This window comes from Octopus bimaculoides, chromosome 6, assembly GCF_001194135.2.
Source record: "Octopus bimaculoides isolate UCB-OBI-ISO-001 chromosome 6, ASM119413v2, whole genome shotgun sequence".
Lineage (NCBI taxonomy): Eukaryota > Metazoa > Mollusca > Cephalopoda > Octopoda > Octopodidae > Octopus > Octopus bimaculoides.
Genome location: NC_068986.1, coordinates 204,492 through 218,232, shown reverse-complemented (window position 1 = coordinate 218,232; position 13,741 = coordinate 204,492). Strand labels below are relative to the sequence as shown.

Sequence of the window (13,741 nt, the reverse complement as noted above, 5' to 3'; positions counted from 1 at the left end):
ATATATATATATATATATACGACGGGTTTCTTCCAGTTTTCGCCTGCCAAATCCACTCACAAGGCTTTGGGTAACCCGAGGCTATAGCAGAAGACATTTGCCCAAGGTGCCACGACGGTATTCCACATAGTTTCCATCAATCTCCGACTGCTCCCCGCTTGTCACAATGTTTCGAAATGGATAACGTTATGAAATGTTCTCTTATCAAAATTATAGTAAATATTATTATTCGTTTGGATATGGATACGAAATAGAATTCTCATTTTGCAGTCTCTGAATTTCAGCCGTTATAACAATACCTAACTTTACCATTTGATAAAGATCGATAAAATTAGTGCAAGACTGAAAGTTAAAATTTATCTCGATCATAAATTTTATTTATGCGGGAACATACCCCAATTTTCGGGGGTGTGCAAGTACCTCTCCACCACCAACGCCCCAACTGTACAAGATGTCCACTATTGGGCAGGACGCTAGTCTTCCAAAAGGAAGCGGCTGCTGCCTGTACTCGATTTCGGTTAAGCAGACTGGAGTATTATGATATGAAATGCCTTGCTCAATGACGCAACGTGCCGCGGGTTCAGGAACCGAACCCGCGGCTTTATGATTTCGAGTACAACATCTAAACCACTAAGCCATGTACCTTCAATTCAAAACGTATTATGATAACAGAAAATCCCTTGAAGGCAATGTCTTCGAATGGCTGCAATTCAATGACTAAAGTCAATAAATAAAAAAACAAAAAAACTATTCTGTTGTTTCAATGTAACGTGTTTCTGAAAAAAAAATCCATTATAAATAAAACTATAAATTTATGCATCTTATGTAAAATATAAATTATAAATACAGTTTCTGTTTCTTGTTATTTTTATTTCTGTCAGGCATATCTGAAAGGACACGAAGTTAACCAAACTATCACAAAGTAAGTAATATCATCACTTTTCTTTCTCTTTTGTTTGTCAACAGCCTGCGTTCACACGATATGAACATAGATATCATAGCTGTGTTATATTTTTAAAATTATTTTCGTGACTGAAAAATAACGTAAATGATAGCTTTCCGTAGTATTTTCAACTTCATTGCAGAGATATTTTCTTCTAAATATTACAATGTTGACAAAATCTATAAATCCTGACTATGTTTTGGGGGAAAGAAATGGATAGGAAGGAAGAGTACATATCTTTTTAACATACTTGGATACATTAAAAAATATATAATCCAGTTTTAACCTATATTTGTGTCATTTTGCTTCACAAACTAACTAAACAGCTGGAATCTTTAGAAAAAAAATGCGTCTTAATGTAATATATTCACTGTCTTTCAAGCTCAACAAATATTAAGACACTTAATAACGAAAGAATCTAAAAAAAAACAAGCAAAAACATTTCTCGATATAAATAACATATTCACTGTTTTACAAGTCTAACAAATATCAACACTTTTAGTGTGATAGGAGTTTGGTGTTTATAAATCTTTGCACTATTTTTCTTTTGTAAATTTCAGTTTGTTTAATTTAGAGAACTTACAGAAAGACAGACAGACAGACAGATAGATAGATAGATAGATAGATAGATAGATAGATAGATAGATAGATATTAATCACTCAGTATAGTAAGTAGAGTTAAGTGCTAACATACTTAATGATAAGCGGCTACTGTCGTTAATCAGCAGTAATTGAACACTGCTTAACTAAACATAGAAATGCAAGGGAGACAACTCAAAATGAAATAAAAAGGATATAAACTTCCACGTTTGCTGGTAGTCGTACACTACGTGCCAAATACGCTTCTACTTTTCCTTGTATGAGATAAATCTCAATGATTTATTTTCGTTTCTTCTCTGCAAGTTATAGCAAAATTTCGAACTTGTTCGTTTCTTTGTTAAACATTATAACGATAGGCTATAATTAAGAAACTTGCTAGAACACCGAGAAAAAATGTAGTAAACTGCGGAAGAATTTATAAAAGTCAATAGGAAATTATTTTGTATCAAGAAAACTAATATTTTCCACCAAATTCGATTTAATTTCCTAGCTTTTTTTTTTTTCTTGTATCAGAATGTTTTATGTATTTCTCACATTATTTAGTTTTCCTCAAATTGATCTTAAGGGTAAAGAATATGTAATATTTACTGTATTTAATAGCTTTCACTAGGATCAAAACATTATCTGATTATGCGGCTTTATTCACTAGCCCCAATTTCTCAAATAATGATTTTGTTATCAGACACCGGCTTGTCTTTAGCGGGTTGTTATGATTGTTCATTGGAATTTGTAATATCAACAAAATAAAAAATAGCCGGTAGAAATATTAACTGAGGCACTAATTAAATTTAGTTGATTAGTTCGTTTTAATTAAATTGATATTCTTTTACTCGGTACAATATTCTTTATATAAGAGAAAGCGAAAAAAGTATAGTGGACTAACTTGAGCGCCATATCTTAATTCTAGTTATTTTAAGAGAATTAAAGACAGGTTTGTCTACGTAAAGAACTGAAGGTAATGGGTTATTTAAAAATCTACGTCGACACACTATTCTAGTTTGATGCCAGGATATTACGAAATTCTTAAAACGTTTTATATCTGTAATAGATTCATAATATGTCTGTATAGCCGGCATGTAATTTTTTGCTTTCCTTTCAGGAACCAGTCTAATCTACTGCTTGGTTTGGCTGCTATTTTGTTTCTTGTGATCAACATTACATTTGCTACGCTGACTTTGAGGGCCCAAAGATACAAGAAACGTGTTATGATGGAATATTTGTACGCACGAGTAATTATCAACGATGGTTTGTTCCTGGCTACAGCTTCGTTCCTAATTATTGTCATTGTCAAACTTTCTAAAGTTCCTATTTCAAAACGTTCCCTGGAAGCAAGGGTAAGCATAAGTTTTAATAACAAACTTCCACACTTTTCCTGTACACTTTTTCAATTTCCTTTGTGACATCTTATTACTTAATATAAAATTCTCTAGCGGAAATACCAGACGGACCTCGAGCCTAATCCTACTAAAAATATCTGCCATATTTCAAATTACACTATATTGTATTATACAAGGACACGATGCAGAAGATAATGTTGTAGTAAAGAGGGAATGGTATTGTTGCAATGTTCTTTGAGACCTATTCGATCAAGATTGACCCGGAGCTAAACAACAGCATAAAACGCAAGCAGTAATTTTATCTTATTCGAAATATTATTTTTATAGAATAACCAATCACTTTTATACATATACACGTAGGCTTCAAAGTTAAAGATTATTATAAACACAAATCTAATTTTGATATGGTTTAACTAGTATTGTAACTACATGCCAACTCTTACAAAACTAACAAGCAGTACAAAACAATACTTGAATCATGATCATATTCTACCTATTGAAGGATCCTCTACGTCTTGGGTGGACAAATTCACGACTCTTATTCAATCAGGATTGGTGTAGGGCATAACAACACAAGCAATGTTTTAGTTTTTTCTCTCCGTGTTGTTTTATATAATTTATCGTTGCATCTGGGACGATAAGATTATTTTGGCCACTCAGTGCTTGTAATGATGACTGTAGTCTAGATCTAATGTAGTACTATAGATGCAGACATACGTGAATAGTTAAGAAATTCGCTTTGTAACATCGAGATCTCGAACTCAATTTACTGCGTAGTATCTTGGGCAAATGCATTTGCCTTAGCCTCGTGAGTCCTAAGCCTCGTGAGTCCTTAGCCTCGTGAGTCCTAAGCCTCGACAATTTGTGTATACGGAAAATATATAGAAGTCTGTCGGGTGGCCTGTAAGTGTAATTTAAAAAATCAGCCTTGTCGTATATTTTGTCATATAATTCTTCTTGAGAATTACCTTAGGGGTACACGTGTCTGCGCAATGATTAGCCACTTTGCACGTTAATTCAATGTTTAGGCTGTGCAATTTCCCAGCAACTGAATGCTTGTACGTTGAAATCAATGTGAAAGTCCATATTGGTAAGTATGTAATAAACTTTAATGATATTTAGACAGCTATATGAGACAAAAGACATTTCATATTAAAAGTGTTGAAAAGCTAAAGTTTATGCAACACATGTGATGAGAGAAAATGGAATAGTGACTAATAGTATTTTCATCAGTGAGGGTGATGGGTTGGCAGAATAATTAGGAGTGTCGAAGAAAATATCTGTAAATATTTAGACTATTTACGTCTGGAATTTAAACCCTGCCAAGATCAACTTTGACTTTCATTGTTTTGGGGTTTGATAAAATAAGGTACTAGTCAAATACCTGGGTCGATTTAATGGGCTAGACTTTCATCAGCAATTCCATACACGTTTCGCTTCCTTTTAGCTCATCGGCGAGAATATAACATTTCCATGACTTGCCAAATTCTTAATTATGCTTACTTAATATCAACATATTACAGTATTCTACACTTTAATGCAGAACCACAAGTAGCGCGTTCAAAGATATCTCCCGTCCTTAACGATTCTTTCGTTTACATAACTGTCTGGTTATCAAGTGAGAGGCCTTTCTCTCGCAGTAATAGACATACATTAGTCTGAGTTTTAGTGGAGAGATACAACTACTACTGCTGGCACTTAAGATTATTGGCTACAAAGACCCACAAATAAAGCGAGATCTTGACATTTTCTGGTAATTCACTATTTATGTAGTTATACTGTATCGAGGGTCAGGAATGTATTGTTGCTTTCTGAATGTAGGACTGAATCTGCTGACAACTCGTCAATATATGAACAATAAAACTTGTTAGCTTTGTCAGTCTCGTTCATAGCAGAAACAAATATGGTAACAATATTTAGTATGTTTGAGTACTTCGACCTTAACGAGATTAGAAACGTGATACTGAATTCATTTGAAAAATATATATTAATGTCTGAAGATATTCTGAGTCGGCTACTGAAATTTATATTCGATAAATACTTGTTTTCATTTCACTTATTCAGATGTTCATTTAATTTTCGAAACATTATCTCTCTATTGTAACAAATATTCTTCTATTCAACTTCAATTCGCTATTTATGATGTCGTTAAGTCCTATTAACACATTCGACATCCACTTCAGGAGTGGATTTTCTCTTGAATTTACTTTGCTGTCTGAATACATTTTTGTTTAAAACGAGTTTTTCTTACGATTGTCACAACATTGTTTCACCTTCCTTTAAAACAATCAATGTCGTTTCTGATTTCATTGCATCTATATTTACTGTTATATTTGTTGATTGCGTATGTTATTTTTTTCTACATTAGTTGAGTTCTATTTATATTTAAACTATGTACATCAATTATGTATAGAGGTGCAGTAGTTCTATTGAATGAGCGCAGACATGATTGCGTAGTTTAGAAATTCACTTCGCAACCACTTGGTTCCATGCTCGATCCCACTGCATTGCATTTGTGCAAGGACCACTTTTCCTATAGTCTCGAATTGACCAATATCTAGTAAGTGAAATTTCGTAGATAAAAGCTGTGTAAAAGCACACAGACATACGCCCGCCCGCACACACACACACACACACACACACACACACACACACACACACACACACTCACGCATGTATGTATACGCATATAATGAGCGTGTCTGTGCTTATAGTTATACCACTCTAAATACCAGTGTTGTTATGTAATGTCTCTTTGGGTCGCTTTACATTAGCAGTTCGACGTATAGATTCCGATAAAATAGGTACTAGACTATAATATACACTAGGGTCGAGATGATCGACTAAAATTTTTGAAGGCAGAACCCCAGCATGGTCACAGTCCATGACTGAAATCTATAACATATTCAATTGAAATGAGCTTATTAGAAGAATTCGACCAACATTGTCAACTAATGGTTGGCACCATAAAGTGAGACACTAGTTCTCATTTCGTATAAAATCCTGTGTTTTATCAAACGGCCTATAATATTTGAAACCTCTTGAAAATATCCAATAATATAAAACAAAATACTCATTAACCCGTTAAGTTAGGGAGTAACTATTGGTCTTGCCGGCAGTATACTAAGAGACGAAATCGCCAATAACGGATTCCGGTTCTGAAGCCAATTTTCAAATGGTATGTAAAAAAAATTCAATTTTAGAATAATTTTGATGATTAATCTCTTGAAATCTTTTATCTTTTATCTTTTATCTTTTATCGTTTGCTTGTTTCAGTCATTGGACTTAGGCCGCGCTGGGGCATCGACATGAAGCATTTTAATCGAATGAATCGGCCCCAGTACTTACTTTTAAACTCGATACTTATTCTTCGGTCACTCAGGCCGCTAAGTTACGAGGACATAAACAAACCAATATCGGTTGTCAAGCGGTGGGATCAAGCAAAAAGGCATTCACCCTTATATATATATATATATATATATATAAGACGGGCTATCAAACAGTTTCCGTCTACAAAATCCACTCACAAGGCATTGGTCGACCTGGGGATATAGTAAAAGACACTTGTCCAAAGTGTGACGCAGAGGGAATGAAACCGGAATTATGTGGCTGGAAAACAAACTTCTTACCATACAAATATTAATTAGTGTACGTAAATGATACAAGACAGAATTTAAGCTGCTATAAAATATATTGTATTTTTTAACAGCGACTCCTTCAATGAATCACTTTTCCAGCGTAAAGCAGCGAACATATAATGCTATTAAATGGAAGATACATTGCGAACTTAGTTTATAATTTCATTCACCTGACAATTGATGAATATACAAAATACCATTCTTGCTGATTTTTCCCTTTGTTGTTCCCATATTTTTCAGTCGATATCTACATGTACAGTTGTCGGTGTATCTATATTCGTACTCATTATGTATGGTTCCAGAGCTCTCTACAACATGCTTGCAGTGATGCCGTCTTTGAAAGGACAAAAACCACGATTCGGTTACGGTTGGGTTGATGTTTCTGATCAAGCAAGTACATTATTTCACTAATTCTCACAAAACCTTTACTTCCTTTAAAATATGTAAATATATCCCTCTTTTCTTTAAGTTCATGACACACTTCTCCAAGAAATTTGGTGGTTAAATGAACAGTACATCGATAACAGACAGAAAGTAATCTATTTTTATAGATAGGATTTTCAAAATTTAGTTATGAAAACTCTATAAATATTTATTTAAAGGATGTTTCGTAATTATTGTCCTTTGCAAGTTACTAGATACTATAAAATGCATAATTAAGTCAACCAGAAACTTAGTCTAATATACTTACTATAGACTAGAGAATCATTTCTTTTTAAAGTGTTATGAAAACTAGGTTCATGTTTAACGCATGTAATTTTTCATCAGTATAACAAAACGTGGAGGAAAATATATCTTGTATTTCTACCTTAAATGTGCATTCTTTAAATTGAAAGTCAGATTCAATTGTTACCAGTTTCTGCTTTGAATTAGTCCACTATTTGTATTCGCAATCAACCTTTTGATTTACTTCCATACATTGAATGGGGGAAACTTCAATATATTTGATATCCTTCTCTATTGTTTAGCTCATTGTAAACTTTAAATACACTTTATACAAACTAGCTTTAAAAAACTTCAGTTAATATTAGTTGAATTGAAAAGAATTTCTCTAAAATGATTCTCCGAAATCCTGGTAAAATGTTTGCCACCCATGAAGAATCTAAACTTAGAATTACTTAGCTCAACGAGAAAAAATACTTTTGAAGTAGTTTCACCAGATAAAGAATCACAGATGTTCCATTTACTGCATCAATATTTAATCTTTATTCAATCAGATATTAATTTCAGTCTTTGTAAATATTACTGATTTAACGTAACATGCAAATACTTTCTGCTGTAAAATTTAATCTGGTAATATTTTGTCTTAAAATTAACATTTTTACCTGAACAGAAACATTAGTAAATAATATAAGATTTGTCCATTTGCTATGTGTTACATTTAGTATACAAAGCCGACAGAGCAGAGAAATCGAAAGAGACCGTTTGGTGTGCCAGATAGTCTTATTGAATGGTTGTAGTCAAAATCTTATTTAATGATTGAAGTCAAAATATAGGAATTTTAAGGAACAAAGAAGTTCTGGCGTTAACTGTTTTCAAAGTTAAAAACCCGAGTAACAGCTGTTCTTAAATTTTTGGTTGATAAGTGAACATTCATAAATATTTGTTATAGAATAAAACATTAAGCATAAAAAAAATCACAGAAACAAATCATCTAAACGAGATATATTTTCCCAATCATATTTTCAATGCAAGTGGAAAAACTCTTTGGCAAAATCGCTTGAGCCTTTGGACAAGATGCCTTGCGGTATTTTATTCCGGCGAGTTGAGTCTTTAGGAAAATCATTAGAGCGCTGGACAAAATTGTCTTACATTATTATTTTGTTTATTTACGCCCTGAGTTCAAATCTTGCTAAAATCAACTTTGCTTTTCATCCTTTTGGGATCAGTATACCAGTGAAGTATTGGAGTGGTCGGGTCTCTTCCGAACTTTCAAGTCTTGTGCCTATACTAAAAACATTTATCTGTTTGATCTCATGGGCAAAGCAGTAGATTTCCAAAAAGAGAGAAGTGTTGATCAGATTTTAGTAGTGCTAGTAGAGTCGATCAAATTGAGAATGAAGACCGAGTTGTAATTTCTGACATCCGGAACTTTCTATTTTACGTCATTCATAAATAGCTACGAAAAGGAGTTTGTGTAGATATCCGCTGCTGATCAATGTAGATCCTCCGTCGGTTTTCCGGATGTGCATTTATCGATTCACAGCTTACAATGAGTAAGTTGCTGAATAATCCACGGACACGTGTGTACCCTTAGCATAATTCTTAGGCCGAATCGGGTTTACATATCTGATAAACATTTGAGGTACAGATACCCCATTTCACTGATGATTCTATTGCTAAAGACCCAATACGCTACTAAATTATTGTGAAAAGGAAATTTTATTTAATTTGTTTCTTCTTCCACTACTTTCGTCAGATCTGACTCATACATACAAGTCAAATCACGACTAAAAATACAACTCAATCGTACTTAAATGAAACGTTTTGAAGAATTAGAAAATGTCGAAGTTTATCGACATGTTTCTACAAAAGTGAGAATAATTGATACTAATTCTATATTTTGCTGTCAATATTTATATTATTTAGTAATTAACATTTTATACTTATACATATCGGCTTCTCATTTCCTACCTTAAATGTCTTAACATATTTGTTAGTAACACAAAAGAGTAAAATCATTTCTCTTCACGATAATCGTTTATTTTACATGTTCCTCATAGCAAAATAATTTATTCCTGAACCTTTTTTCATTTCATATATTTCATATATTTCCATTTCATATATTAATAAAGAGATTAGAAACTAATCCAATTCAATCCAGTCGACATGGGGATAACAAAAGAACAATATCCTATCGACTGTAATATAAGAGGATGACAATTATCTTTGGCTTCGGTATAAGTGTAGAATCTTATTAATGAATGCATAAAAATCTCCCTTTATATATCAACAGTTTGAAAATGAATTATTTCTCGAATTATTCTACGTATATGCTTTTCTTTCCTTCATTACGAGAATAATTTGTTTAGTTTTCAGATAATTGCCTGTTCGTTATTGAATCTAAATAAAAATCTTATTAATTTATTGAGAACTATTTGAAAGAAACATGGTTGCCATATTTTTTCTATTGCAATCAATATAACACTGTTTCTTGCATCTTAAAAAGGTATCAACAAAAAACTTGAATTTCCAAAGATTCCGGAAACATTGATATTGTACCGGTATAGATTAATATTTAACAAATCTTTCCAAATAATCATTTTCTTTTTAGTGATTGTCTGTTATTTTCTAAATGACCACTATATTTTTACAGACATTTAGATAAACTTTACCTAAAAGAAAAGAAAAAAAAACAGGATGGATGTGGTTAGAATTACTTAGGTCAGCTCGGTTATGGTTAGAATTACTTAGGTCAGGTTTGGGGTTTAAAAAGTTGAAACTTATATTATGAAATACCGTCAAGTAGAGAACTATGATAAGCAGGACTGACATATGTTGATATAAAATTAGTATCGTCTTATTAGTCAAAAATGTTGACTCGTGGAATCCAAGGTTGGTTGATGCCACATAACCACCAAAGTCATTGATAACTTGTTATCAATTCCTTTAATTAGATTTTATTTATTACAAATATATTTCTTATATGAAGTGTGTCATAATTTATCTGAAAAACTTAACAGTCATCTCGATTATGCTCACTGCTTTATTTGAAGCTTATAACGATAACGAAACCAAGATCCACATGTAAGTATATCTAATCCGTCAAATAACTTTTCATGTGGTTTAATAACAAATAAAACTACCCTCATTGATTAAAGGTATACTCGTCCATCGCGAACACAAGACTAAATGACTACTTCATTAATTACTCTGCTCAGTACTATCAATATTCAAACACGGAAAATACGAAAGTTTCTGAACTGCTCAGCTGGAACTTCATCAATAACAGAGTTGAAATAACTACACTTCAGAAAGCCAAAATATTTTCATTCATTAAAATTACCGAAATATGTCCACAGTTGTCACGGTACTTCCAAAGAGAAAGTCTAGTTCCCAATGCGTTTTATTTTTTATTAATTTTAACCAATTAAAATTTTGCGGTTGTCTCCCCTGTTTTTCTTGAGTAGAATTAATCAAGCTAATAATTTTCTATCCTCACTTCAGGTGCAATTTTAATTAAAATTTCTAGTCTTACTAAATTATTTTAAAACTTATTTTTACCATTTGTCATTTTCTGTCGCAGTCATTCGTGTAATTATATTAATTTCTTTGGTCAACAAAGAAAATGTATAAATTTCAAGTTAGGCATTTTTCGTGATTTCTCTTTGAGTCAATTTAGCTAGTTATAAAATCTTTCACTGATGGTACAAATTTCTCATTATTCTGTCTAATGAGATGAAAATGAGCTGAATTAAATAGCTTTCTTATTTGTTCTTAGTTTTATTTCATGCTTTCTCTACTTTATCGAGAATAGCTCTGTGCGCCGTGCGTATGTGCACTTTTTTTTGTTTCATTTGGCTTTGTTGCTGCTATTGTATTAAATGTGTTCTACATTATATGTGAGCAACAACAAGTAATGTTATTTTTTGCATATGTGATTAAATCCTGGGGTTTTGTTTGTGTATTTGTATATATTTTAACATTCCCAAAGCACCTTTTATTATGGGATTGTTTTTTATTTGCATTCGGGTTACCTTTATTTTCAGTTGTTTATATTTGTATAATTTCTCTATTTCTTTGAGAGATATATTATTATACGTTGAAACTGATACTTCAATTAAGAGGCATTTCTTTTCGTGGTTTTCATGATAACAGTATCTGGTTGCATTTCCGTCATTTTCTTGTCTATGTATATTCTCCCAGAGGTCACTTTGTCCTTTTCTCAATTCTTTTCTTGTGTATACCTATAATGCCTCTTTTCTTATGGTAAGTCATAATACTGCCACTAACTTCTAGTACATATAAAAATCAAAAATACAAATGTATACTTTCTTGACTAATACTGGGCAGCTAGTGGCACTGTGGTTAGCTGTTTCTTTCCCATTACATATTCTACAGTTACTGTATTCTGCTTCATTGTATACGTTCGGTGGTGTAGGGAAAAAACGCTTTGATTCTATACCACAGTCAAGAATCTTTCGGGTTTAGCTTTCAGTACTACACTTTTCAGCCACTATTTGCGATTGTCTAATTCCTCCCGGTTCAGCCTTTTCTGGTATTGCTCTTAGTATTTGTCTGAGTTCTTCTTACCATCATTTTATCATGACATTCCATGCTACAGCTCCTTTTCTGCTCAGATATTGGCTTTCTCACAGCGTCTATTGCCTGTCTTCTTTTTTTGTCACATAATAACCAGTTACATCAGCTTCAGCTTTATATGATTTGTTGGTTTCTTTAGAGAAAGAAAGATGCTTTTGTTTTGATTGCTTCTGTATAAAATCCTTTTGTACTAAAGTGGGTATCAGAGTTTTCTAATGTGACTATATTCCTTAGTTCTTATATTCGTGGTAAATAAAATCGTTTTTGCTCAAATTTTGCTATATATTCTAAATAGTCATTTTTTCTTCTGTAGTCTTGCAAGTTCGTTTAGCTTCCGCCTGAAAATACTATAGTTTATTAGGACAGTTAAAGAGAGTGTTTATGTTTTCTACCTTCTTTTACATTTATCTATGTTTTCGGTATTAATCTTATGCATCTATAATATTCCTTCCTAATATTTTCATTTATTTCTACACAGAACAGCGTGGTTCATTGATTTCTAAGTATTTATATATCTCTTTGTATGTCTATTAATGTTCTGTTTGTGTGTCTTTTAATGGTCTTAGTTATTTTCCTCTCTCAAAGGCTGCCACGTTCTTAACTTTTCCCCTTTTTGAATTCGAATCTTATCTGTTTGTACTATTTCAAGTAGTATTTCTAGTTATTTATCATTTGTAGCATCCAAGTCCAGTCCGGTTTAGTATGTTGGTCAAAATTGTCAGTGCCAAACCGAAAAAACAGTTGTCAGAGAGAAAATGAGTCCCGTTGCATTACTCCTCTTTAAATAGAAATAGGCTTAGCTTTTATAACTACCTCTTTTATAACTACCATTTGCAAGACTTGCTACTTTCTAATGACCTTTTCTCCTGTATCATTTTATTACAGGTGCTACTCATAGGTAATATTTGCAAGTCCGTGGCATACTCAGATTATTCTTTTGAAATCTTTGATTATTGTTTTGTTTATCAGAAATTAATCTTTACAGTCATATGAGCACTTACAGCCTCGTCCTGCACTTTTGGAAGAAATCATGTTTTAAAATTTTTTTCTGGGCTATTATTACATTTAATGTTTTGTGGCTTGTTTGAAGGTTAGCAGTTAAATTTCTTTTCTTTTTTTTTTTTTCTTAGCATTGTAGATTAACATGGCATTTCTCCTCAGCGAACCATAGCTAGCTGTTATTTCCGGATCCATCAGTGTCCCACAAATATTTCTAATGGTATCTTATGCGTAAACAGAAATTTGGTGTCTTATATCCTGTGTTTCTTTTCTTTTGCTTGCGGCGTCTGGGTTACTTCTGTTGTTATGCTCCCTCCTCAAATGATCTGTGTTCGGTGTTTTGAACAATGCCATCCGTGTAAACTCCTTTATTATTATTACTGAGTGAAAGCAACGCATACCATCAAAGTGACACTGGGGTAAAATATACGAAGCCCATCATGACTACCCGTCTGATAAGAGTACACTAAGCACATGCATCACAACATTATGTACACGACATGGTAATCTCATATCAAGATAAACAGTGTATCACCTTGCAGGTGGGGCCCAGTCAGAATTTTCTTCAGGTCGAGTAGCTTATCCCGCTCAAAACGTTCTTGAATAAGCGTGGTTAAGGATGTTGAACGAAATACTCATGTTTCAAGTGGTAAATTATTCAAACCCCCAAAGAATTCCTCTCAACACATGACTGATGTTCTCCTATTACTTCTGCTCTGGACATGCTCAACTGGTTAAGGTCATGCAACTGATAAACAAATCTGTAGTATTGACCATATTTCCTGTAACCCAGCTTTTATACCAAGACAAAACATGTACACGATAACACCTTCCAATTAGTTAAGATCAGAAGCCATGAGAACCAGTGCTTGATACTGTATCAGGGCATTTATTATTATTATTATTATTATTATTATTATTATTATTATTATTATTATTATTATTATTATTATTATTATTAT

The 13,741-nt window shown here is 32.7% G+C and overlaps 1 protein-coding gene across 1 annotated transcript in view; it reads left to right on the top strand.

Annotated features, from left to right (window-relative positions):
* The window catches only part of LOC106882348 (integral membrane protein GPR137B), a 53,066-nt gene that overhangs the window by 31,336 nt on the left and 7,989 nt on the right, over positions 1-13,741 (top strand). Inside the window, exons 3-5 of the mRNA XM_052968515.1 lie at positions 882-922; positions 2,643-2,877; positions 6,759-6,912. Of these exons, the coding sequence (XP_052824475.1) occupies positions 882-922; positions 2,643-2,877; positions 6,759-6,912 (430 nt within the window). The remainder of the gene's footprint in view (positions 1-881; positions 923-2,642; positions 2,878-6,758; positions 6,913-13,741) is intronic.